The 26,836-nt window shown below is 48.1% G+C and overlaps 2 protein-coding genes across 3 annotated transcripts in view; one reads left to right on the plus strand and one right to left on the minus strand.

Annotated features, from left to right (window-relative positions):
• The first annotated feature begins 6,476 nt into the window (after positions 1-6,476).
• Positions 6,477-18,653, plus strand: CCNF (cyclin F). 2 transcript variants are annotated; one of them, XM_015643217.3, is made up of 18 exons: positions 6,512-6,583; positions 7,425-7,479; positions 7,935-8,089; positions 8,508-8,614; positions 9,339-9,406; positions 9,875-10,068; positions 10,415-10,468; positions 11,013-11,117; positions 11,673-11,750; positions 12,119-12,270; positions 13,009-13,173; positions 14,057-14,180; positions 14,509-14,689; positions 15,611-15,698; positions 16,093-16,192; positions 16,453-16,583; positions 16,762-16,931; positions 17,475-18,653. In XM_015643217.3, exons 2-18 carry the CDS (start codon positions 7,437-7,439, stop codon positions 17,870-17,872), a joined length of 2,313 nt encoding a protein of 770 aa, XP_015498703.1. In that variant the 5' UTR covers positions 6,512-6,583; positions 7,425-7,436; the 3' UTR covers positions 17,873-18,653. The 2 variants fall into 2 exon arrangements, with proteins under 2 accessions (XP_015498704.1, XP_015498703.1); XM_015643218.3 differs by lacking the exon at positions 7,425-7,479 and having other exon boundaries at positions 6,477-6,583.
• Positions 18,654-18,887: 234 nt separating this feature from the next.
• VRK3 (VRK serine/threonine kinase 3) overlaps positions 18,888-26,836 on the minus strand; it is a 10,324-nt gene continuing 2,375 nt past the window's right edge. The window contains exons 3-13 of the mRNA XM_033517993.1: positions 26,312-26,354; positions 25,389-25,441; positions 23,688-23,754; positions 23,069-23,153; positions 22,515-22,617; positions 22,064-22,156; positions 21,755-21,887; positions 20,887-21,007; positions 20,543-20,601; positions 19,764-19,913; positions 18,888-19,191 (exon numbers count right to left, since the gene is read on the minus strand). Coding sequence (XP_033373884.1) covers positions 19,765-19,913; positions 20,543-20,601; positions 20,887-21,007; positions 21,755-21,887; positions 22,064-22,156; positions 22,515-22,617; positions 23,069-23,153; positions 23,688-23,754; positions 25,389-25,441; positions 26,312-26,354 — 906 coding nt within the window. The 3' untranslated portion in view covers positions 18,888-19,191; position 19,764. The remainder of the gene's footprint in view (positions 19,192-19,763; positions 19,914-20,542; positions 20,602-20,886; positions 21,008-21,754; positions 21,888-22,063; positions 22,157-22,514; positions 22,618-23,068; positions 23,154-23,687; positions 23,755-25,388; positions 25,442-26,311; positions 26,355-26,836) is intronic.

Genomic DNA, 26,836 nt, shown 5'->3' on the forward strand with positions numbered 1-26,836 from the left:
CCTGCCTCCTGGAATCCTGTCTCCCAGTTTCAGCTCCCTGGCTCTGCTCCAGGCGCCTCGCTTCCACAGAAGTGTGGGGTATTTAAGAAGTAGTACTTCTCAAGTGTTTAAAGTGCAAGGCTTTGAAGAGAATCAGATACTGTTTAGAAGTTGGCCAGATTCCGTGTTCTCTGGCTGGGGAAGGGATAAGCTTCCACTTGAATGGAGTGAAAGTAAAAGCTGCCTTGCTGAGAGACCCCCAAAGTGAAGACATGGAACCAGCTAGGGGATGGGAAAGGCCTGGGCTGACAGTGAAGCCACTGAACCTCCAGAACCTCCTTCAGAACCTTTGGAAATCACCTCAGAACCTCTGGAGATCAGTCACTGCTCCACAGTCTTTCCTGAGGCTGCCCGAGCTGTGTGTGGCCATCACAGCTGGTGGGTTGGCACTGGAGCTGAGCTGAGCCAAGGCACTGGTTTCACCCACAGCACCACAAGCACAAAGCTGGTCCCATGAGCCATTAGCATTACTCCTCATGCTCCCTTTTCCATGGGTTTCCTGCAGCAGCACTGCACTTTTCCCACCCCCAGTAGCCCCTTGCTGCTCATGGCTGAGTGTGCGTTGTGCAGTGTGACCCTGAGGAGTCCTCTTGGATGATCCACCACCTCCCACACAAGGCCAGGGCTCTACCTTATCACACATCCTGCCAGGGCAAGGACTTCACACAGATCAGGCACACATCTGTGAGCTGGCTCAGGGTGCCACGTGCTGATTTCTCCTTCTGGGCTGAGCCTTCAGAGGCAGGTGGCAGAGAGCATCAGCAGAACCCACAGTCATCTTTTCAGGGAAAGAAACTTTCTGCATGACACTTGTGCTAAATCATCTGTTCCTAAAAGCCATGTTCACCCCGCCTCTTCCTTGATGGGGCCAGCTCTGGATTTTGGAAAGCACTGCATTAAACTGCTTCATGCAGATTGCCTGTTCGTGTACCACCCTGGAGCACTATTCTCAGTGCAGCCCTTTTGGATTAGGAGTCCTGCCCTGAGATGTCCTAAAACTGGAAAAATGCCCGAAACTGAAAGTTCGATGTCCCATCACATGAGCTTGATGCCACCTCGTGGCAGTTCCATGTCATGATTTGCAAGGCAAAGGTTTCATTCTCGGGACGGTTCCCAATAACCAAGCTGGGTCCTCCTAAGAGAGAAACAGTTTGGAAAAAGGATGAAGATAGACAGATGTCCAGCTCTTCACTGCTGATTTGGAGCTCCACAGCACCGTTAATATATGTTAGTATGAGTTTAAAACAACAGAGGGATTGCACATTATTCTGTAAGGTAACGTGGAAATACCTTCAGGATACGGATGTGGCCATCACAGAATATGCTGGGATGTAACATCCTGACATAAAACTTTAGCCATAGTTCCCTCATCATCCTGGGACCTCAGACAAACAATTATAGTGAATTCACAGTTAGATTTTCAAATCTGGAAGAGTTCTTTCCTCCCTTGAGGAGCAGCTTCCCTCTCCAGCCCAGTTGTCATTATATTCTGCTAAGGGTGTAATAAAGAGCTGAATTATCTCACCCTTTTAAAAGGGGAACAGAAATTACTAGGACTGGTACAAATATTTCAACCAAGAATTGGCTCTTTCAAAAGAAAATTGCTCCTCCTCCCCCCTCACCACTCGAGCAGACAGTGATTTGCCAGGTGCATTCATGGAGCTTTAGAGCCTTTCATGCAGCAAATGGCTCAGATTGCTTTTGTTTGCCCTCTGAACTGCAGGAAAGACACCACTTTACAGCTGCCAGAACGCATTCTTGGGCCATTCTAATATAAAACTCTCATGTTCATTGATTGAATAATCACAGACCAGGTACAAATTACAGTGAAATGACTCGATGTTCCTCACTTTTCCCCCAAGCCTCAGGCCCCTCATATCCATGACAGCATCGTGTCAGGCCCTGCAGAAGCACTGGGTCCTGAAGGGAGCAGAGCTGGGGCACTGCTGCAGCTGAGTTAATTACTTTTAAGTTTCAGCGTGGCTGATTAACTTTTATGTAGCCCTGTAATATCACAGGCATTTTGTTTCCAGTTCTAGAACTATGTTTGACAATGTTAATCCGGGGGAAAAGCTCTGAAAATCATGCAGCTCTGCCATGCAATGAGACAGATGTCATTTCACTGTCAATATATATGAAATTACTTTTGCAATGGTGTGTAATGCAATCTCTAGTGTTCAGGTGTTTGTCTGCAAATTTTTCACCAGACTGAACACTCCAAATGTCTAAATACAGCTGTTTGTTAAGCTGTTCACTATCTGAAGAGTTTAGAGGGGGTGTTACATTAATCTTTATTTATATCACTCTTAAAACCTATTTGACTGAAATTCTTCATCTTTGCTTTTTCCATAAAATCCACACATTTGAATCTGATTGCAATATACAAATTGAGTGGAAAAATAGGAGAGATTTTCGCACATGCCCATCTGAAGAGGCTTTAAAGGCTGAAGTGGGGGAGGCAGTGAGTGAGAAATGATCTGTGTAGCAACGAACCTCTTTCTCTCACATATGGACTTGTGAAAGTGGGAGCTGATATTTCCTGGCTAAGAGATATTTCCAGCAAATTTTCAGTTCTCCTAGGAGAATGTTGCTGTTGGATGTCTTGCTTAGATGCCATGGTCTCAGGCCCTTGGGTGTCTTCAGAAGAGAGATCAACACCTTGAGTGAAACTGGAGCTGGTAACAACTCTTGCCTCCAGAGAATCCCAGGTTTGTCAGAACCACAAGGAAGTGTTACACCTATGTTGAGTCTTGCTTAAATCACAGCAATCAAGGGAAACAAAATGCCTTTGTTGTATTTACCTTCATTTCCAGAGCCAGAAGAAGAGAAGGAAATGAGGAGCCATTTGGATTGAGGAGAAACACAACCCTCTGCAGGCTCTTCAGTGGAGGAAAAGGCATAAAAGGAAAATCATAGAATCCCAGAATGGTTTGGGTTGAAGGGACTTTAAAGCTCTTCTCATTCCATAGGCAGGGACACTTTCCACTATCCCAGATGGCTCCAAGCCCTCTCCAACCTGGCCTTGGATACTGCCAGGGATGGGGCAGCCACAGATGGTCTGGGCAACCTGTGCCAGGGCCTCAGCATCCTCCCAGGGAACAGTGTGATAGGACAGTGACACAACAAGGCTTAAGAATGGTTTAAGGCCATTCCCTGTTGTAAAAAGTCCCTCTCTAAACAGATCTGAAATCCAGCTCAAGACTTGGCAATACAGATTAAAGCGTGCACAAATCCACCTTCTCCTCTGTAGTGACTGACTCTTCACGTGTAATGGCTTCCCAGTTGGTGCAGCTGTCTAGGATGGTGTATCCCACCCAGCATCCAGCTGCCTGCTGGTGAAGGAGCAGGTCCCACTCCTGTCCTGCCTGCCACCTCTGCTCAGGGGTTACAAACCACAGGCTCAGCAAAGTCAGATGGCTGTGTTCAGGTAACACAAGTGCCACTTCACACCAGTCTGGTTTGTCTGTCAGTGATAAAACCACCTGGATGTCCTGCCATCCTGTTCTGGAGAGAACAAACCAGGCCAAGGTGTACTGCTGCTGAGAATCTCACCTCCCTGTGCCCACCCAGGTTTTGGTTATACCTGTCCCTCAAACATAACCCTCTCCATGCCCTGCCTTCCTCTGCTGCTGCCATGTTTGGGAAGAATGGAATCCACCTGAGGGGCTCTGCACTGCAGATCACCCAAGGAGCATCTCTTGCTGGGATCTGAGCTCTCCATAGGCAGCTGATTATTCATGTTTTGTTTGCTGGTTCAATTTATTTTTAGTTGACAGAAACAGCTGTGAGGGGGAGAAGAAATGAGGAACAGAAGCTGACAGCATGATTAACTTTTTAACTCAAATTGCTTCTCAATTAAAAGAAGCTAAATACTCCCTGTGCTCCTGGTGCCACTTTTCCATGTTGGCAGCTGCTGTGCTCCCAGGAACATGACACAGTTTCACGGATGGAGGCGGAGGTGGGGCTGCACAAGACAAAGACTGTCCACAGCTGCTCCTCCCTCTGGGGTCACCTCACGGGACTGGGGGACAATGCATGAGGTGCCAGGCCCAGCATGGCCAGCACTATGGTGTGGCTCAGAGATGTCATAAGGCTACCCCAGCTCAGTCTCCCCAACCATAAAATGAGATCTCTAGCATGATTTCAAAGCTATTCCAACCCCTTGTGGGGTAGAAGGATGTGGGTGAAGAGAAGCATCCAGAAGTTTGTGTTCTAACAATGAAAAGTGCTTGTAAAATCCTCAAACAAATCTCCTACACGCTACCAGGAAGAAACCCCAGTTCTGCTGGGATTGATGATGTTTATTCAAGGTAACAACACTGGGAAGGTTTCCAGACACCACTAATTGGGGTGCAGTCATTTCATGTCCTACAAAACAAGAGCTCTTCTTCTCATGTTTTCAAGTCTTGTGAGACTTAAGACTCACAAAAATCTTCAGCTGAGCAAACTTGATATCTGCTTTTCCCTACATGGCATTGTTTGCCTGCCAGCCTTTTCAATACACCTCCTTATCCCACTCTGCCCTTTGCCTTGTGAGGATCAGTGCTTTCCTCTGAATCCTGTACTCAGGTTTGAACTGTGACCCCTGGTTGTCTGCTTAATTCCCCTTTCCCCCACACAAGGCAAGGAAGGGGCAGGAACAAGGGTGTGCTGGGGAGGGATGGGGCAAGGTTGCAGCTCAGGACATCAGAAACAGCCTCTGTCCAGGCAGCCCCTGGCTCCATGCCCTTGCAGGGATCACAGAATGGTTCTTTCTGGAAAAGACCACAGTGGATCAAACAGTCCCACCTCCCTGCTCAAGCAGGGTCACATGACACAGGAGTGTCCAGGTGGGTTTTGAATAACTCCACTGAGGGAGAGTCCAATCCCTCTCTGGGCAGCGTCTTCAGTGCTCAGTCACATCCACAGGAAAGTTCTTCTTCATGTTCAGATGGAATATCCTATATTTTACTTTTTGCCCATTGCCTCTTGTGCTGGGCCCCATGGAGCAGATCCTGGTCCTATGCTCTGACCTCTCCCTGCAGACACTGATAGATATGGACGAGGGCTGCTCTCAGCTGTTCTCTTGAGGCTGAACAGCCCCAGCTCCCTCAGCCTTTATTCATCAGGGAGATGCACCAGTCTCTTCATCACATTCCCTCTGTGGACCTGCTCCAGAAGGTCCAGAAGAAGCAATGGAGATGCTGCAAGAGCTGGAGCCCTCCTGCTCCGGAGTCAGGCTGGAAGAGCTGAGAGCGTTCACCTGGAGAAGGCTCTGGGGAAAACTTACAGCCCCTTCCAGTGTTTAAAGAGCCTCCAAGAGGACTAGAGAGGGACTTGGGACCCAGACCTGGAGAGAGAGGACAAGAGGGGATGGCTTCACACTGAAAGGGTTGGAAGAAATCCTTGGCTGTCAGAGAGGAGAGCCCTGCACAGGTTGCCCAGAGAAGCTGTGGCCGCACAATCTCTTGTTCAAGTGTTCAAGGCCAGATCAGACAGGGGTTGGACCTGGGATAGTGGAAAGTGTCCCTGCCCACAGCAAGGAGTGGAACCAGATGGTCCTTGAGGTCTCTTTCATTCTATGAAATATCCATTCCAGGAGCTTCATGTCCCTCCTGTCGTGAGGAGCCCAGAACTGGGCACAGCATTCCAGATGTGCCTCACCAGGGCTGAACAGATGGGAAGGATCCCCTCCCTGACCAGCTGGCAATGCCCTTCCCACCCCCGGGTCCCCCACCTTGGCCCCGGCACACAGGGCTGGTCAAGGACAGTTGTGACCCCACAGACCTCTCTGCAGAGCTGCTGTCCAGGCTGGGACATGCAACGACCCCCCTGATGCTTTAGCTCCAGCAAGGACACCCTCAGCTGCTGGATGTTCAAGGTAGAAATCATCACGCAATAATAAGACCCCACCACTCCCCTCCACAGCCCCCTTGGCCAGGCAGCCTCAGCTGAGCATAGGTGACTTTCAGCGACACAGCAGCGGCAGGGACGGCTGCGGCCGAGAGAGAAGAGACTCCTGGCCCCCGCGGGAGCCGGGGCCGCCGCTGTGTTCCGCACCCGCCGCCGGCCCGGAGTAACCAGAGCAGGGGAACATGGCGGCAGCACCGTGAGGGGAAGCGCTGCACCCGCAGTGCACTGTACCGCCCCGCACGGCAGGGGGCGCCGCGCCGCCCGCGCACTCGCCGCTGCGCCAGAGCTGCGAACCGCCAACTGCCCCAATTCGAATTCGCATCCTCGCCGGCCAATCGCAGCGCGCGGGGCGGGAACGGCCCCGCCCCCATCGGCCTCCTGGCCAATGACAGAGCCTGCTGTGTTTAAAACAAGTGCGCGCGGGCGGTGGGCGGGGCGGCAGCGCGGCGGGCGGGCCCGGTGGGCGGGGCTCCCGCCGCTCCCGGCGCCCACTGGGCGCGCCCGCGCTGCGAGCGGGGCGTGTCAGCCCCGCAGTCCCCGCCCGGGCCCCGCGCTCCGGCCCCTCCTCCGCCCCCGCCGCTCTCTTGGAGCCGGGCAGGGCGCTGTGTCCGTCCGCTCGGTCCCCGCGGACTCGCCGCGATGAAGGCGGGCGGTGAGTGCGGATCTGCCCGCGGGCTGCGCGGGTGCTGCTGGATCCCGGGTCCTCCTGCGCTGAGGGGCGGCTCCAGAGCGGGCTCTGCCTGCTGGGCGCCTCCTGAGGAGGTCTGAGGGCGGGGGTTAACGGGATACACCGAGCCCGGGCTGAGGGACCCGGGCAGCGGGTGGGGGGCCGGGCCGACGGCTGCGCGCCCAAATTCAAACGGGGCGGGGGCGGTGCGGCCCGGGCCGGGGCTGGCGCTGCCCTTCTGTGACCCTGGGGGCCGTGCCTGGAGCTGGCGACTCTGCCTGAGCACTCCTGGCCTCAAAGCCAAGGGGTCAAGATGTGCATTGCGCGTGGGATAACATCTGCGGCGTCTGTAAGCTTGCAGGATGCACAGGAATGTGCAGGAAACCTCGTCCAAAAGTAAGAGAAGGTGGTTTTTACTGTAAGAATGGCTGGACGATGGTGTTTGATTGCCCAAAGCAATTGTGGGATCCACATCCTTGGAGTTGTTCAAACCCACCTGCATGTGGTCCTGCGCCACTTAGCGGGACAGTTGGACTGGGTGACCACTAGAGTTCTCTTCCAGCCTAAACCACTCTGGTTTCGTGAAGCAGCACATTGGAAATGAACCTGTGCCACTTCCTGGCTGTAGAAATGGAGTTTTCACCGAGTTGCTCATGTACCCCCCAGGCCCCTATTTGGATGCTCATATAGGCTGAACTGGTATCCCAGTATGGGTGTCCGTTTCATTTTCACGGCAGTAATACTGCTGAGGATAATACATCTTGTATACACATATATGTCTGTATATGTATTTATATATAAATATTCCATTGAAATAATACTCCAGAAGATATAGGCAATGGATCTTCCATTAGCACCCCTGGCAGCAACTGCTTGGAAAGGTAGGTTTGATTATGTTTGGTGGTCTTCCTAATATCTCTGGTTGTGTTCTGCTCTGTCAGTTGAGAAAGAAAAGTTGGGGCATTAGGCAAGTAAATGAAGTGATAGTAGTGACAGTTAAACTATTTGTTACTACTGAACAGGGACAGCTGAACTTTTTGTCACTACTAAACATTGTCACAGGAGTCAGGGCTCAGAGGGGCTCTTGGTGAAGAGCACTTTGAGCTTGAGCCACCCCTTCTGAGTCTTTTGGCTTCATTAACCAATTTGAACAAGTTCTTTCTGCTCTGTGGCTTAGTCTTATGGCATTATGAGGTATGAGCTATATTTCCCTGATAGACATATTTGCAGTGAAGAGGTGCTCAAGTGAACATCTGTGTACATGTATAATGCTATGTAATACCTTTTCTCTTTGTGCAGTTCTGTCACTGAGTTGTCCTGTGTTTGTCTTTTCCAGTGGTTCACTGTAGATGTTCCAGATGTTTTTCTTTCCCTTCAAAGCGAAGGATAATAAAACGGCCTCGAGTCCTGACGTTCTTGAACCTCCCCGAGGATGTTCTGTTTCACATCCTGAAGGGCCTCCCTGCTGCAGACATCCTCTCAGTCAGAGCTGTAAGTGCCACAGCTTCCCCTCTGCCAGACACAGTGCTCAGCTCTGCCTTCAGGAGCCTGGACTGCACACAGAACAGGCTTCTTGTGTCACAGAGCCTGAAGAAATCTAAGGAGTGCCTGCAGGGTTGAGATTTTTGCTATCCCAGGGACAGTTTCGTTTCTCACTGTTCAAGTTAAGAGTAGCAGGAGTATTTGACTGCTTTTTGTACCTTTTCTGTGGCAATTGTCCTGCTAGATTACTGTGGCTGAACAAATTGGTTTGGTTTGGAATCTCTTGCCTTACTGGTTATCAGGCAGGCAACAAGTTATGTTTAACTTGTGATTAATTAGTTACTTCTCTAAAATAAGGTTGTGAAGACCTGTTTTTCTGTTGGTCCTTTTATTTTGGTAATCAACATTTTATGTTCCCTCTGTGCAGGTGCACTCACATCTTAAATACCTTGTGGATAATCATTCCAGTGTTTGGGCACACGCAAGTTTCCAAGACCTGTGGCCATCTCCAAACCATCTGAGAATGTTTGAAAGGTAAGTTTTAAACATCAAACTTGTCTGGCCTTTTAGAAGAGGATGTTTGAAGGAAGATTAACTGTTCTAATCAGTCCTCAGTGTAACTGGGGGATCTGAGTTGTACAAAGAGGGCAAATATTTTCTTTGGGAATGTAAAAATGGTTGATTTCAGGTCTAAGCTGAAATCACTGGTCACTGCTGTCTCTTTAACCAGAACAGGGCCCATTGCATACACCAAAGTTACTTCTATTCACAGGCATTAATATTCCAGACTGCAACATGAGACATTCCCTAAAACCTCTTTCTGGTGCACCCATGGGAGTGAACAAGTGAGATTGGGGGCTCCAGAGAATAATCCTGTTTCTAAGTCTGAGTTGGCTTGGTCACTTCTTGTGCAAACCAGTGTATAGTAAAACAGGTGAATTTCAGTAACAAAGTTTAGAAAGAAAGGGTGATAATAAATCTGCTTTAAAAAGATGGGGGACATCTTTTTATCCATCTGATTAGAAGGGGATCCATTGGTGTCAGATTATTTAATAGGTTTAAATGCCATGATAATGGTTTTACTTTTGACTCTATCTTCTTTCTGAGGCAGACCACTATGTGCCCATCAGTTTGGGAGGGAGAGGAACACAAGGGTTTGATGTTTTGATGCATGTCCTTGAGGGCACAAGGACCAAACTGTGGATTCTGGTGCTAGGAAGGATTTCAGCCTTAAGTGCCTTCTCTGTTTGACCTTCAGGGCTGCTGAAAGTGGTAACTTTGAAGCTGCTGTGAAGCTGAGCTTGGCGTACCTGTACAATGAAGGCCGTAAGTGTGGGAGCTTGTCCTGGGGCTTTGGGGAACATGGCATAGCACAAGGAAGTTTTACATTGCTCTGCTTAGGCGCTGGCCACGAAGTTGCTAGGTGTTCAGTGATTGGGGAGATTAGAGCCTGGGAATTCAGGGTTAGGAGTTATCCTCTGCAAACTTGTGATCAAACTCAGCTACTTTGGTAGTACTTTGGGATAAATGTATCAAAAGGGCCTGACCAGTGACAGGAGGAGCCTCCTTGCACAGGGTTCTGTTGGTCTTTGCAGAATGAACCCAACTTAGCTTATGAGTTCCTAAAGTCTGACTGTAGTAAGGTTTTGCATCTTTAGCAATAATATCCATGATTTATAAGGCTCTAAATCACAGAGACACTTCAACCTTTTCCTGATTGTTTCCTCTTCTCTGTCTTGCCTGACTGAATTGTGAACAAACTCTACTTGATTCCTGCCTTTCTCTCTGGTTCAGTGTCCATCACGGGCCACGGGCGTGCAGAAGTGAATGGAATAAAGGCATCTCACTACTTCAGCTTGGCAGAGCACCTCAATGTGTGTGCAGTCCCCTTTATCTGGCTGTTCATCCGTCCTCCCTGGTCCTTCTCTGGAAGCTGCTGTAAAGCTGTGGTCTATGAGAGCCTCAAGGCAGAGTGTCAGCTTGACAAGGTCAGGTTTCTTTCTGCCCTTGGCTTTACCCTACGTCAGTAACTGCATCTCGTTATTTTGGAAAAAATACTTTTGTTTCCCCAAGGAGCCTCCTGGTGCTCTTGTTGATTCATTGACTGTGGCTCAGTCATTTCATTGAATTTATTGCCAAACTGCACATGATAGATCAGGAGTGCTGGAGGCCTGTACACTCTCTTTGGAGAGGTTCAGTGCTATCTCAGGGATAACAAAACATAGAGAAAAGCAAGGCAGATGAATGATTGAGAGATAAACCAGAACTGTAGTCTGAAATTACTAGCAATAATTGCTGTGGTTTAACAATGCTTTATTTTGATGCTTTCTTCAGGCTCAGAAAGGATCTATTCTCCACAGCTTGGCTAAGGTTTTGAATTTCTTTGAGGTGAGCAGTATTTCTGATGTGATGGGTTTGAATTTGGGTTTTTTCCTGGTGATGCTAATGCTATTTACCTTGATTAAAAACATAAATCAGCCAGATGCTCTTTCACTCCTCAAGTGGCCCAGGAGTTTCTGTTCTCATGAGTTTAATTTACTGGTTGTTTAAAGGAACATTATTAACTTACTTTATTGAATTGTACAAACAGTGAAATTAATTTTGGCTTAATCATGGGCTTGCAGTATGTTCAGGTCTCAAAGGAACCCTTCCACTTGTAATGCCTAGCAAAACAATAAAATAAAAAGCATTCAGTGGCAAGCAAGCCAGAAAGCATTTGTCTGGCTGAGGAAAAGCACTAGCTGCTCTCAGAGCCTGCATCTGCAAACGGCAGCACTGAGTTGATGTGGGAGCATTCCTCAGAGGCTGAAGGACATTCCCAAGGGATGGATTCTGCTCTGTGGCTTTAGCACAGTGTTCTGTAGCTTCTGAAGGGTTGAGGCATTTACTTGTCTACACAGAAAGAATACCAATATATGCCTTCTGTCTTTAGGATGAAGGAAAAAAGAAAGAATCCCTTGAAATGCTTGAAGAATCATCAAAACAGGGTTGTTTAATCAGCTCCTACCTCCTTTGGGAAAACAACAGAAAAGCTGCTGTAAGTAGTCATTTTTTGTCTCCAAACTAACTTCTGGATCTGTTATCCAGAAGGCAAGGAATAGCAAGGAAAGTTGTCAGAAAGCAATTGCTGTTCCTCAGAGCTTACCTTCTTCATAAACAAGGAGGGTGCTAAGAACTCTCTCAAATGAGCTCTGGTGTCTGCCTGGCTGTTCGAAGTGAGGCTACAAGCAGTTGTAGCCAAGGTGCCACAGAAGTTGCTTTACTCTAACTGCTGAAGGCCTGGGCACTGCTGGCCAGTGACCCCAGGGCTCTGGGGAACAGGAGGGGGAGGCTTCTGCTTTGTCTTTAATAAATCTGCTAAAGCTGTCCCCTTGGGATCCTGAGTGACTGCTCTCATTTCCTGTGAGACCTTGGGCAAGAACTGAAAAAAAGTTCTTAAAATCAATGGTGTCATGATGAGAAACAGACTTGTTGCTGAAATAATAGATGTACCTCCAGGCAGTGTTTTTCCTCTGGATATTGGTGCTACAATTCTTCTGTTTGTTGTGTAAAGGCCGTGGGTTTTAACATCTGCTTGTGTTCCTCTCTGTAGATGTCAGATCCTGGCAGATACCTCCAAAGTCTCAGGAAGCTACGAGATTATGCAGCCAAGGGCTGCTGGGAAGCACAGGTAAGACTGAGTTTTCCCAGAAAAAGTCTTCATTTGGTCCTTTCTGTGCTGCCATTGTTAGAAGCAGGACCAGCATTGCTGAGTAATGTATTTATGTGCACATCTGTGTCTACTCTGCTGATTCTCTTGTTTGGGAAATTACTGCATACCTGTGGCAGAATGGAGTAAATTTGCATCTTTTGAAGGACTTAAGAAACTGGCCCCAAATAATCTGTGTGCTCAACATTTAAACCAAACTAAGAACTACTGGTTCAAGTGGTTTGCCATGTTCACTGTTTTTAGCAGGAAAAATAGAGGACCATCCTGTTCTGCCTTTGTTTGCATTTGGTAAAATAAGCATAATTTCTTTTGTGTTCTCTCTACTACAGATAGCTTTAGCCAAAGCTTGTGGGAATGGAAACCAACTAGGATTAGAAGGAAAATCTTCCAGGGAAATGGTTTCTCAAATCTTTCAAGCTTCCCTTCCTATCAGCAAGCAAAGCATCTTCACTGTGCAGAAAGGAATGAATGAAATAATGAGGTAGGAACTTGGATCCAGGAGTGAGGCCCCACGGCAGAAACCATTCCATGTTTCCCTCTACATCTCTACAATCTCTCTACAATTTCTCTGGGCAACTTGTTCCAGGGCTTCATGGCCCTCACAGGGAAGAATTTCTTCTCAATATCCCATCTAGCCCTGTCATATGTCAGTGTGAAGCCATTCTCCCTTGTCCTGTCACTTCAAGCCTTGTCCAAAGTCTCTTTTGACTCCCTTTTCCTGAATAAACACCCACAGCCATGTCACCTGTGTTAGCCTGCCCTTTAATCCTTATGGATAAGTTCCTTATCCTTCCCTAGGCAGACCTTGATACATTCCAGTTGCTTTGTCACATGTAGGGCAGCTCTACCACTTCCCCTTGCTGGTGCTGCTTTTCTAAACAAGTACATTACCATCCATGGCAGCATTCCAGCCACATGGGTGTCCCACCGTGGCTCTGTAATGGCAGTGGGATCATGGCCCTGTGACCACACACACATCTCCCAATTCCTGTTTCTCACACTGTGTGTGTTGGTGTGCAGGGAGTGGATGGACCAGACAGGTTTTCCAGGAGGATCCACCACAGCCATAACTGCACTTGAGGGAGTTGGCTCTTCTCTTGGGAGGCATATCAGGAGCACTTGTCTCTGCTCTGCTTGGCCTGGCTCATTCCCCAGCTGGATGTCATGGTGTGGGACACCACTTCCCAAGCTCTTCCTGAAGTCTCTCTTCCTGTTGTAGGTATATCCTGGTGGATTGGCTGGTGGAAGTGGCTACCATGAAGGACTTTTCTAGCCTGTGCCTTCACATGACAGTGGGATGTGTGGACCGTTACTTGAAGCTGAGACCCGTACCTCGTGCTCAGCTCCAGCTTTTGGGAATAGCCTGCATGGTCATTTGCACACGGTGAGAGTTCTGGCTGGTGAGCAGAGGTGGTCATTGTGATCATCCAAATTCTTTCCTGCAGCTCAGACTTCTCTCCCAACCCCTCCCTTGCTTGTAATACTGGAAAGGCTCTTTGACTTCCCTCTACTTTGACTGTTGTTTAACTTTGTTTACTTACAAACACAGACTCTGTAAATGAGGAAAAAAGGTAGTTCCTTCCAGGTTTTTTTCATATTGAAATACATGGTCATAGTTGTGGATTGCTCTAAATGTATTCCATCAGCAACTGGAGTCTGACACCATACTGGCATGAGATATCTGGAAGGGTATAACCACAGCTGTGTTCCATAGCTGAGCCTGTTTACACTCGGGTGAACTGCATGGTGTGGTGCAAGATTATCCTTCTGTGTTAATTTCCTTAATATCTTGCATCTTAACCTAGGAGAGGCTTCACAGATGAAGAATTAGGATCAGAGAATCACAGACTGGATTGGGTTAGAAGAGACCTTAAAGATCATTACATTCTACCCCCTGCTACAGGCAGGGACACCTTCCACTATCCCAGATTATTCCAAGCCCTGTCCAGCCTGGCCTTGGACACTTCCAGGGATGCAGGGGCAGCCACAGCTTCTCTGGACACCCTGTGCCAGGGCCTCACCACTCTCACAAGCAGGAATTTCTTCTGTATTAAGGAGAACATATTCATCATATTTCAAATGAGGAATATTCTAGTAGGTGCTTCCATCTCACAGGTGAAATAAAGAGCTGCAATTCTTTCTTTGTTGGTCTGCCTGGGAAAGTATCTTGTGAAGTTGTTTAACTCTGGTCATTGTGGGTGCAGTTACCTGCCATAAGTGCATAAATCCACTTTCTGCTGGGGCTAACTTATTATTTAACATTGTAGTTTCATCAGCAAAGAGATGCTGACGATACGAGAAGCTGTGTGGCTGACAGACAACTCCTACAAATATGAAGAGTTGGTCAGAATGATGGGCGAGATCATTTCTGCCTTAGAAGGAAGGATAAGGGTGAGTTGGGAAAGTGGATGGAATATTTCCCCACCTTGGGCTGCTGTTCACTTCTTGTCTAATGAGTTGTAGGTTTATGTCAGTGTTCTCAATCAACTGTGGAGCCTGTGCATGTCTCAGAGCGTGCAGATTCAGAACCCTCTGCCTTCTGTAGAGATTAAAACTTCAGTTTTAAGAGGCCATTTATTCTCTCACTGGAGAATTTTTCAATGTCAATGTAGTAGTTAAACAAAAAAGCCCCAAACAAAACCCAGCACCTGGAAACAGCTGTTCTAGACACTTTGTGCTGGTCTTGTATTTCCAGACTCTCTTCTCCTTTCTGCACTAGATACCCACCATTTTAGACTACAAAGAAGTTCTGTCAAGCATCGTCTCACTGGAGAGAAGAACTCTTCACCTTTACAGCTTCATCTGTGAGCTGTCCCTCCTGAACACGAGCCTCAGTGTGTATTCCCCAGCCCGGCTGGCTGCTGCTGCACTGCTGCTGGCCAAGATGCTGCATGGGCAAGGTAACCAATCTTTCCTCAAGTGGAGCTGCAGCACAGAATGCCAGTCTGCCTTCTCTTTCTAGGGAGGTTTTGGGGTGTTAGCTTGTCTTTAGGCAAGATGTCCAAATCACTTGTCTGGGGGAGGTGGAGAGAAGGGTGAAGAAGGGGACAGAAGAATTCAGAATGAAGAGCTGAGTTCAGTCTGTTTGGCTGTATTGAGCAACACAGATGATTACAGGGCTGGAACAGCTCTGCTATGAGGAAAGGCTGGGAGAATTGGGATTGTTCAGCCTGGAAAGAAAAGCTTTGGGGTGACCTAATTGTGGTCTTCCAGTACCTGAATGGAGCTGACAGGAGACATGAGCAGAGTCTATTTAGAAGGGTCTAGAGGGGCAGGACAAGGGGAATGGCTTCCCACTGACAGTGTGTGGGGATAGATGGGATATTGGGAAGGAATTTTTTCCTGTGAGGGTGGAGAGGCCCTGGCACAGGATGCCCAGAGAAGCTGTGGCTGCCCCTGGATCCCTGGAAGTGTCCAAGGCCAGGTTGGATGGGGCTTGGAATAATCTGGGATAGTGGAAGGTGTCCCTGCCATGGCAGGAGGTGGAATGAGATTGGCTTTGAAGTCCCTTCCATTCCAAACCATTCCATGATTCTCTGATTCTATTTTACCTCTTAATAGTAGTGATGAACTAGAGCATCAGCATCAGACTATGCAAGCGTTGCATTTAAATGAGACTGAAGATTTCTATCATTAGGTATAACATCAGTTTGGCAGATAAACCTATCCTTGGAGCCAGTTGTGAACTTGAACAAACTATGGACAGATAGAAGCTTGCAAATTTCATGATCCTTATCATATTAAAAAAAAAAGTTCACTACAGAACTATCACACTTCATGAATATGTAGTTCAATACATGAATATGTACTGTCTTCTCTAGCACACCCCTGGACCAGCCAGCTGTCTGAGTGCACTGGTTTCTCTCAAGAAGACCTCTTGCCCTGTGTGCTGAGCCTCCACCAAAAGTGGTAATGATTTTTGGACTCCTTTGGGGGGCACATGAATACTTGGATTGCAGCTCTTGCAAATGTGCTGCACCTGTACAGTCAGCTCTTCCCAGTGAAGGAGGGGCTTTTGATTAACTGCCTTACTCCCCTGCCACAAGGCACTAAGGTCCAGTTCAGGGACAGCTGTTCTATTTCTGCCAGCTGGTCTGGCCCTGGGTCACAGAGAACAGGGACAGAAAAGGAATTAGATGCTCACATACTCAGAAGCCACCAGGTGTCCTGATGAAGCTGCTGAAACACCAACTCCCTTAGCACAGCACTGAGGGACAGAGGGAAATTACCTAACTTGGCAGGTTTTCTTAATATTGTTTCATAGAATCCATTCTAAGACAGGAGTTTTAATCTTTTTTTCCAGCTTCCATGATGATGTTCCAAAGGATTATAGGCAGGTGTCCCTAATGGCAGTGAAACAGCGATTTGAAGATGAACGCTATGAAGAAATAGGCAAAGAACAGGTGGGTGAGCTGTGGCTGCATCTGCTGCTGGCTGACACCCAGAGCAGAGCTGCTGCCCCATGGCAGGCTGTGTGAATAAAGTGGGAGTTTAAAAATAGAGTTATGGGGACTCTTAACTCATGTTTGAGTGCTTGTGGGAAGATTTTTCTCCTAGAAAATATAGTGTCCTTCTGGCTATTTAGTTCTTTCAAGAATCTCATGGTCTAATTCTTAAAAGTGCTTTTATTTTTTAAAATCTATTTATTTATTCAATACTTTAGGTTATGAGTTACAGCCAGCTCTGCTCAGTGTTGGGTGTGAAACAGGAGGACCCAGAGCCTAGTCCCTTGCACAGGAACGTAGTAGAAATTCAGACTTTCCTCAGCTCTCCCTCTGGAAAGAGAGCTAAAAGGTGAGTATAACTTGTGGCTGTCAGCATCTCTGGAGATCAGCCAGAGCCTTTCCTCCTTTCTGGTACCCTTAGGTTTCATTCCTAAATATAGTCAATTTTCCTGTCACCATCTTGACATACCTATTGAAAGAGCTAGACTTGGCTTTTAACATGTGATTTCTGGGGTGTTTTGCTACAGGAGAAGAGAAGACAGCATTCAGGATGACAGAGGCAGCTTTGTGACTACACCCACAGCAGAGCTGTCCTCCCAGGAAGAAAGTCTGCTGGACAACTTCCTTGACTGGAGTTTAGATTCCTGCTCTGGTTATGAAGGTGATCAGGAAAGTGAAGGCGAGCGAGAGGGAGATGGTGAGCAGTTTATTCTTATAAAAAGCAGCCAAGAGGATAAAACCTGTTTTTTCATTTTTACTCAAAACTGTTTCTCAGGCACAAGATGCCTGAACTTTCAGTTGAAGACCAGTTGGAAAAACTCTTCCCCTTCCCCCCTGTGGTTATAATTGTTAAACTTTCTCAGAGGTATCTGTTCTTTCTCTGCACTGCTTCAGAACATGAGGAGGGTTTTTTTATTTGCTCAGCATTTCAAAGTCAGGCTGTTTGCAGTGCACCAAATGTGATGAACGAGCCACTGTCTTAGAAACACTAATTAGGTGTTGGGTTTTGCTGACCCTGGGCCTGGTTGCTCATTTTCTAACAGCTCTTAGTACCTGTTCAAATAGCCAGAGGGAAGGAAAAATGCTGTGTGAATAGAGGGTGAATTTAGTGCCCTGCCTTCCAGGTGTGAGCAGATAGAAGGTTGGCTCTTGCTTGGCCTTTTTCTGCCTGACTCTGTGCTGAGTGCCTGCTTGGTTCTGGATTGGGACAAACTAAGGTTTCTCTTCTCCCATCCTGCAGTGACCAGCCCCAGTGGGATCCTGGACGTGACAGTGCTGTACCTGGACCCTGCAGAGCACTGTGGCCAGGACTCCAGTGATGAGGACAGCCTGCCTGGGGAGTGGGATGGCTCTGGGGCACCCCACAGGGAGGGAGAGCTGCCAGGGGCCTATCTCACCCCAAGGAATCCCAACCCAGAGGGGAGCTCGGGCTACTCTTCGGTCAACACTGCCAGTCCTACATCTTCTGTTGAAGGCAGCCCTGGAGCTCCTCCCAAACCTACCTCAGCACTGCCCCACGGCAATTCCATGAACAGGGAGCCATGCCAGCCCCATTACCTGCACAGGAGGCAAGTCAAGAGAAAAAACATGGCAGAACACACTGAAGAAAGGCTGAACTTGGGCTTCTTAAGCCTCTGATTTCTTCATGCTTTTAACTTTTCCAGGATTCCTGGAAACCTTATTTCTGTTGCAGTCATACAGGGATGGTAGTGAATCATTGTAAATACCTCCAAAATACCTTCCCTCTTCAACCTTGTCTATCTTGTACATCTGGGCTATTTCCTTCCTTCACAGCTGCCTTTTATATATCCCCTATTGTCTTATCCTCTTCTAAGGTTCTACTCTGTCTATGAAATTAATAGCCCACTTTTATCATCCCTCTTAGTGATAGTAAAGAACTGTCCTGTCCCTTGCTTCCTCTGAGGCCTGGCACTATGAATGAAACGAATTGACATTGGTTCTCAAGTTTCTAAATGTAACACTATGCTTGAATTCTTCCACTTGAAAGACCTATTTTGAGGTTGTGCTGCCTTTTTACTGTGTCCAGGTCTCCCTCAGCTCCCCTTTTGTATATGGCATTTGCTGCACTGATACAAAGTTTTTATTGAAAAACCCCAGAGGTAAATGAAGGCTCACTGCAGGTCTGAGCTGCTCTCTCACCTACCTCTCTCATGGCTTAAACTCCATTTGCCTCTTCTTGTTGCCATGTTTTCCTCACCTGAAAAATCCTTCTGTGCCTTTACACATAGGAATTGGAATACCAAGGTACAAGACTTCAAAAAGGTGTGCCTGAAGTTAACACTGGAACTGGACTCCAGGACTATTTAAAAGTTACTGTGGCATTGGCAACAGTTCAGATACACACAGTGTAGTGAGTGTTTATTAACTGTTTTTTTTATAAAATTGTTTTGTTAGTAGAGATGGGTCCCGGTCTTCCTTCCCTTCATTCCCTGGTCTGAGGCTTGGAGAATTGCTGGGGTGAGATTGGGGTTTAGCTTTGAGCTGAGTTCTGATGGTTAAGTTGCAGTGGCACTGCCTGCAGGCTATTTACACAAATCTCACAAGGAGCACAAGGCTCAAATCACCCTCACAATCCTATAGCAGCTCCAGAAAGGCCTTGAATCTGCCAAATAACCAACAACAAACAACAGCCTTGGGTCCTTGTCCACAAAGTTTATTACAAAACCATGTACTCTCATGAAAAAGAGAAAAATCCCTGATTTTGTTTCCCGGCTCACAGTGGCTCCACTGCAGTTCTCCAGCTACTGCTTCCCCTGATCTGCCATGCAGGAGTGTCTTCACATTTACTTGGTACAGCAGCAGCTCAAACTTCAGCACTGGGTCACATTAACATGGGAAGAAAACACTTATAAAAACCTCTCTCATCTAAAACTGGTAAAAGTGAAAATATATCTTGGAAAGGCCTCACTGCAGAAAGCTCTGAATTCTTCCTTGATCTGAAAAAATAAAAGCAGAGGGGAAGATGAATCAGTTTAATTCCTTCCCAGGAAATTAGGTGAAGAGCTGGGTCTGTGTTCCTGCTGCTGAATGGAGAGCCTTGGCTGCTGCAGCCCTGCACTAAAACCAGATCTGGCTCTGTATCAAGCCTCACTCCTGGAGATGCCTCATGGCTAAAATAGCACCTGGGCTGGAGAGCCAATACCTCAGGGTTGAGGCACTAAAACCAGAACTACAGGCTGCTTTCTGAGAAAGAAAAGCAAAAAGTACAGCCCAGAGCTTCAGATTTAAAAAAAGAAAAAATTACCAGATGGCCTGAGTCTGCATTTTGTTATCACCTCCACAGCCCTGCAGCCCCTTCAGCCTTTGCTTATTAATCCTTCTTGTATTTGTTCACAGGTAAGTATTTCCAGGAAAAACCTGAGGAAACACAGGCTGAGCCTGGCTTTGTGTAGCACTGCACTGGTTTCCGCAGTGAATGACATGCCAGGAGCGATGTCACAGCCCAGCCTGCTCTGTCCTCACCTGCCTGTGGCAGCACAGGACACACACAGCAGGTACCAGCACTTACCTCAGGGCACCACTTGGACATCCACTGAGTCGTAAGCTGAAGCTTTCATCTTTTCCAGTGGCTTCCCAAAGAGCTGCCGCAGGGCTGTGTAGTCAGGCTTCTCCTCATACTCCAGTGCCATCACCTGCTCCAGGTACCTCTCCAGGGCATCTGCAAAGAAAGGGGCTCACACTGGAGCAGCACAGAAACTCCAAATGGCTTTCAGGCTGCTTGTCCTGCAGCCAGCTCACCCACCCTCCCCCCCTCCCCAGGCAGCTGCAGAGAGGAAAACCAAACCAAGGCTAAGATCAAATAATCATGAAATTACACAATAAAATAGAATCACCAACTGATTCTGGTTGGAAGGGACCTTGAAGCTTATCTCCTCCCACCCCCTGCAATGGGCAGGGACACCTTCCACTATCCCAGGTTGTTCCAAGCCCATCCAACTTGGCCTTGAACACTTTTCAGGCATGGGACAGCCACAGCATCTCTGGGCAACAAAATGGGATGGGGAAGTGCCAGATGAAATATCTAGCCCCAGATATTTCATTTCTAAACCCACCAGCACAGCTGTCCCTTCAGCAACTTTCATGAAAGCAGATCACAGAAAGCAGCCCTCGTTCTTCTGTACAGAAAACAAGGGATTTGTTCCCAGCCTCCTGGACAGTTCACACAATGCTTGGTCACCATCACCACTGGAAGTCATTCTAGACCAACACCCCAGCATAAAGTTCCAGCTTCAGATAAAGTCAGTCCTCCATCCCTGAGTCCCACTGTCACTGAGAGCAACCCCATACCTGGAATGGATCTCTGCCTGAAGCACAGTCGGAGAAGGCATCTCACATCCATTCTGTACCTGAAATAGTCAGCACAGAGTCCTGTCAGGTGAGAAGCAAGGGAGCAGGCACCTGACTACCTGGCTTTGACAACAGGGACAAAAAAAAAATCCCCAATAGGCTGAATTCTGCTGGCTGTGTTCTGGATGAAGCAGAACTTGGGGTTCACCAAACATCCTGGGGCCAGGCTCAGGCCTGGCTGCAGGATTTACTACATCCCAACTGTGACCTGGGGATTTCAGTCACAACCCCCTCTCGCTGCTTTCTCCTGAGCATTTCCCAGAAGAAGAGATGATTTCTCCTACCTTTCTTTCTGTTCCATCACAGCTTTTACTTTGTCCAGCTCATCAGACCAAGGCAAAATGCCACAGAGCCATTTCAGAAGACAATAGCCCAGAGATTCCAAGTCACTCCGTCGAGATGGTCCTGATGGGAAGCACGAGAAATTCACATGTCACTCATGAAGGGGCAGAAGTAAAGAAATTCAAGAGCCTCATGAGGATGTGCTCTGGGGTATCAATACTCCTGGGAGCCTGCTCACAGTTCAGGAATCACCTTCCAGCCTCTGGAGGAAGATTTCCTGAACACTCTCAAAGAGCAGTCACATCCCAGCCAGGAGAAGGATGGAATTTGCCACAAGCTGCCCAGGATAGAGTGGAGTCCCCAACCTTGGAGGGATTTAGAAGTCATGTAGATGTGGCACTTGGATTAGTGGTGACCTTGGCAGTGACAGGTTTACAGCTGGACTCCATGATCTTAAAGGTCTTCTCCAACCAAAGTGATTCTATGATTTAAGTGCCTTTCCAGCTCTCATTGCTTCAAGGTCAGAGCAGAGCCTGCTGCAAATCTGTTTTGGGCAGGGATCCAGTCTGGCTTGAAACAGATCCATGCTAAGCCAGCACGAAGGGCCCTGTTTTCTATTCCCCACATGCCTGCAGCAGCCAAGGCTCCAGATGGAGCAGGAACATCCCTGCTGCAGTCATTGAGTGACCTGGCAAGTCGCAGCACAGCAGCCATCAGGAGGCAGGAATGAACAGCCCAAACAGGAACCTGGCTCCTGGTGCACCTGAATGCCTGGAAAGCAGCAGTGCCAGCAACACCAGCGGGGAGCCCCAGCTCCAGGGAGCAGCAGCACAAGAGCAGCTCCAGCATGTGTCACAAACCCAGACCCACCTGTGCCCTTATGGCTGTCCAGGCTGATGAACTCCACCGTGCCCTCATGAGGGGTCCTGCTGCCCTCGCGCCAAGCCACGTGCTTCCCCCCGGGGCAGTACCGGAATGCGAAGCCATAGCCAGCGAGGGTCACCTGCAGGGCAGCACAGAGCACCCACCTGAGTGCACAGCAGCCCTCAGTGCTGCCCCACAGCTCCTGCTTCAGTACTGCCCAGCCTGCCCCAAGGCAGGGACCTGGAGGCTGCCTTATCCCATGTCACAATCCCACCCCCAGTGCCCTTTCCTGGCAGCACTGCTCCTGCTCCCTACCTGTGTGAGGTCTGCTGGGTTCAAATAGATGTTCTCAGCAGTGATGTCCCCATGCACATACTCATTCTCATGAATGTACTCCAGGCAGTCTAGCTGGGAATAAACAGGGGGAGCAATCAGATACATACAGGCTCCTGCACCACCCTGGCTATCACTGAGCTGGACCTTCCCCAGCTCCCTGCAGCCATCTGGAGGAGCACTAAAAAACACCACACCTCACAGCCTTCAAGTTCAAAGGTCAGGTTTTTCTCATTCTTTTTATCCCAAATTCCTTCAAAGTGACACAGTGTTCAAAAGATGCTACTACAGTTTACAGCAGGCTTGAAAGATGCTACTTAGAGACCCTACCCAAGCCCCCTGGAGCAGCTTTAAAACACCCCTGGGAGATCCAGAAAGAAGGTAGAAGTGTTTTCTGTAAAACTCTCTTGGGAAGGATTGGTTCTCCACATACCACGCGAATTGCAATCTGAAAAGCCGCCTTCTCCCTCAGCAGGTGCAGGCCATCGCTCAGGACCGACTGAAGAGATCGCCCCAAGTCAGAGAACACCAAAAACCTGCAGGAAAAAAGGGCTTTGCACATGGCAGTACCTACCTGGTTTGGAGACCCTGCAACAGACACTTGTGATCCACTGGACCCCACTTCAACTCCAAGCTGACCTGGGAAAACACTTCCTTCACTTTTAAGTAAGAGAAAACTTCTTATAAAGGAGACAGGTGTGCTCATCATGTGTTCCAGACACACAGCCTGAGTCTCCCCTTTTTGTTAAGTGTCAAGGACCAGAACAAGGTGTCCCCTGGCCTGAAGGGGCAGCAGCAGCAAAAGCATTAACTTCACCAGCAACACAAGGACTGAAGGGAACAAAGTCATGAGAGGCAAAGCATTTAATGAATGACAGGAGCAGTGAATAAGGTCAAGAGCCCAAGGCACAATGACAAAAGGACCAGCAAGCAGAGGAGAGGGAAAGCCAGACATGCTCAGACAGCCCAAGAGCTCAGTCACCTCACCTGTAGCTGTCTGCATGCAGTCCAAAGCCAACGCAGTTGGGGATGCCCAGCAGTGGCACAGAATGCCACTTCTTCCACTTCTCCACTACAAGAGAAGAGGAGAGTGCAGTAGATGCTGCTGAGGAGCTCCAGGAGGAAGGAGTTAGGGATGCTCCTCTTCTGAAGGTCTGCTCTGACCTGGACAGCTGACAGTGGCATGTCAGCCTGACTGTCCCCAGAATTCCAGTCTGATGTGTGCATTGGCATGTCAATACACTGTAGAGCAAGCTTTGTTCTTACCCAAGTTTTGGGATCAATGGAGTCGATACCAGAGAGCAGCTGACAGAACCACCCATGGAAAAGGGACAGGAGAGTGAGCCAAGGTGTGTCAGGCTGCAGGGCTGGACAGCTCCCAGACACATCAAGACAGTGAGGAGCACAAGAAAGCTGTGCTCGTACTGCACTGTCCTACAGCACACAGACTGCTGGGAGAACTGGCACTGACCAAACTCCTCAGTACTCTGGCACTAACTGAACAGGGGATTAACTTTTCCCAGCCTGGCCTTCCAAGAGATTCACATAACTGATGAGAGAGGAATGCCAGTTATCCTTTGTTCTTGCCCTCCCAAGAAGCACCAACCTGTTCCAGTCTTCGCAGCTCGCTGGAAGAAATTCTGTTCATTGTAGATCCTCCCATCTTTGGCATCCTAAAGGGAACAGGGAGGAGCATTACTTCAGCCACACACATCCTGCTGGAAAGGGAAACTTGGGTGAGATTGCTATAATCACTATATGCTTCACTACTCATTTTAAAGAAAACAAAGATCAATTAACAGAGCTGAGAGCAGAGCTCAGGTGTCTTGGTACCCTATTTAATGCTGCCCCTAACAACCACATAACTCTGAGCATCAGTACAGAACAGGGGAGGGGCCATCTCAGGTTGGGCCTTTCCAGCAGCCCATTTACAGCTGTCTGAGGGTTAACAACAGCCAGACAGTGCAGCCTAGGTGCAACATGGAGAGGTCTCGTCCCACAGCTGTTAAAGGGAGCCAGAGGTGACCTTCTTAGCCACAGCAGGGATGAGGGCGTTTCTACAAACACACAAGTCTCAACAGAGAGCTGTAACATTTATTCTAGCTGTCAGAAAGTGAGACAAGAAAGTCTGTATTAGTAACTTTAACTGCACACAGTTCACACTCTATATCTGTGTTTGCCTACACACACATATCTATTAGACATTAACTCAGGACAGCTGCTACTTGTGTGTGGGAGAAAGCAGCAGGTTATATTCTACCTGATTTGATACAAAACTGGTATCAAAGATAGCTGGAGGAACAGCAGGCTGCAGACAACACACACCATGTCCCAGTGGGTATTTCACTCTGCATCTTGCCTGTGAGCCCCTGTGGGCCATCAAACCCCAGAGCCAAAATGCTCTCACGTGCCATATGACACTCCACAGTGCTTGGCAGCACCAAGCAGCCAAAAAGTGCAAAACGGAGAAGTTGGAAGTGCTGCTTACAGAAACAATTACAGTTTCCCACCTACTGGTTCTAGTTTTGCACTTTCTTTCTCCATCCTCTTATATGTCTCCTCTGTGACAAAAGGCAGAGGGACTACCCAAGTGCCTGCAAGACACCCTGGAGCCATCAGTCAGCACTGGCCCTCCTACAGACCAGCAACCCACAAAAGCCACAGCAGAAAAAGTCTTTCAAGAAAACAGTCTTTCAGCTCTAGTTTGTGAGCTACTGAAAATCAATTGAGTGAATTTCCACCACAGAACAGCTGTTACTGGAAATAACACATTTCTGGAGAACCCAAGATACTGACAAGTACCTGGAAAGCTAGCTTGGAACTCCAGCTATAAATTCTATTTGATTTCAAAGTGTGCTCTGGCCTTACACAGTGTCTCCATGCTGGCTCTCACAGAGCCTCAGCACAGCACCAAATTCCAACCTCTTCAGTTTCCCAAGACTTCAGCAGGGTGTGTGAACACCTGCCAGAGAGGAGAAAAGTTGGTCTGACATTCCTGAATCAAGATCTAACACCTCACATCACCAAGTTCAGTTCTGCAGGTTCTTGAGCCTGGTCAATCAAAGCAGCAGTCTTCTGTGATTAAGGCTTTGGGTTTTTCTTAATCCTCATATCTATTTTCTTCACACCTTTAACAGAAAAGCCAACTGAAATCCCAGCACAACACCCTCAGGAAGTTAGATCCATCTCCTACGTTAGCAGGGGCCTTTCTGACCACTCTCTCTAAATTCCTCAGATACTCTCAGCCAAACAGGTCAGGACACAGTACTCTATGCACTATTCCTTACCCAAACAGATCAAAACTCACAAGTTTGAGGGAGTAGCTTTGCTTTTGTGGACAGGTTCCAGATGCTGACTGCGCTGTGGAAGGATGGAACAGATGTGGTTACAGGAGCATGGAAAAGAGGTTGTGCATCATTAAATGCAGCCTGTGCAGCTGGATTTACTCATCCTCTGCTTCTTTCTCTTGAGATTTGCAAAGCAAAGCTATGTGACAGCGCCTTCCCAGATCACTACAAAATAATTCTTACCTTGCTTCAGGAGCTCAGCACCCTGACATGCTGCAAGTGCAGTTCTACTTAAGTCACAGAAGCATCTGGGTATGGCTACAGTACTGGGGGGGCTTTGAGGGGTATGTAAAGAATAAAACATTAGCAGAATCTCAAAGGCATCCCCAAATTCATTTGCTGAGCACTGCCTCCAGCTCACTCCATGGTTTGACAAGTCTGTAAGGGATGCCAAGTCCCTCTGCTCTGTATGGATGTTAAAGCTGTATGTGGCTTCCCTTCTCCAAAAGCATTTGCACACATGACTTGGCCTCAGGGCAGTTCATCTTCTCTTGCTCTCAGACCAAGTGCTATCCACAAGTTACCTGCTGCTCATCATTTTAAACCTATTTCTATAAAAACACTCTCCACTACTGATTTTCCTTTTTATCACATTTTTAAAAAAACATAGATGGATGCTCAGACTTTGTTATGCAACAGCTTGAATAATGAAAAAGAAAGTTAAACCAAATCAGGCAAAACTTGGTAATGGAGTAAACTCCTCCTGGACAGTTGCCAAATTAACAAGAAAGAAGAAGATAAACTTCCCTTTAGAAGTTTACAGCTAAACTGAAAAGATCAGCACTTACTAAATGGCTGAGAAGCAGCCTATGTGGTGTAGTTGCTTTCTCTGACCCTAAAGCAAGCTCAGAATTGACATATAGTGGGTAATGACACCACTTACAGCACAGGAACTCCTGTACAGTGCCAGCAAATAGTTTTTGGACCTAAAAGAACAGAAAGAGGAAGTGTGGCCCCAACAATGGACATTTCATAGTAACAGAACAGCCTGGCCTCGGTTTGATATTTTTGCTGGTGCAGAATGGCTGACAGGCAGATGCCCAGTGAGGAACAGCTGGAGCTGTGCCAGGGAAGGTTCAGGTTGGATCTCAGGGAAATCCAGAGGTGCTGGCACTGCCCAGGCTCCCCAGGGAATGGGCACGGCCCCGAGGCTGCCAGAGCTCCAGGAGTGTTTGGACAGCGCTGCCAGGGATGGACAGGGTGGGATTGTTGGGGTGTCTGTGCAGGGCCAGGAGCTGGACTCCAGAGTACTTGTGGGTCCCTTTCAGCTCAGAATATTGTATGACCACGGATCCTGCAAGCCTGCGGATCCCTGCCAGCCCGGCGGACACCACAGTGTCACCCACTCCGCGGGCTCTGGGGGTTTCGGGATGTCCCGACAGCTGTCCCCGAACCCAGAGCCGGGGAC

Source organism: Parus major, chromosome 14 (genome assembly GCF_001522545.3).
Source record: "Parus major isolate Abel chromosome 14, Parus_major1.1, whole genome shotgun sequence".
NCBI classification, from domain to species: domain Eukaryota; kingdom Metazoa; phylum Chordata; class Aves; order Passeriformes; family Paridae; genus Parus; species Parus major.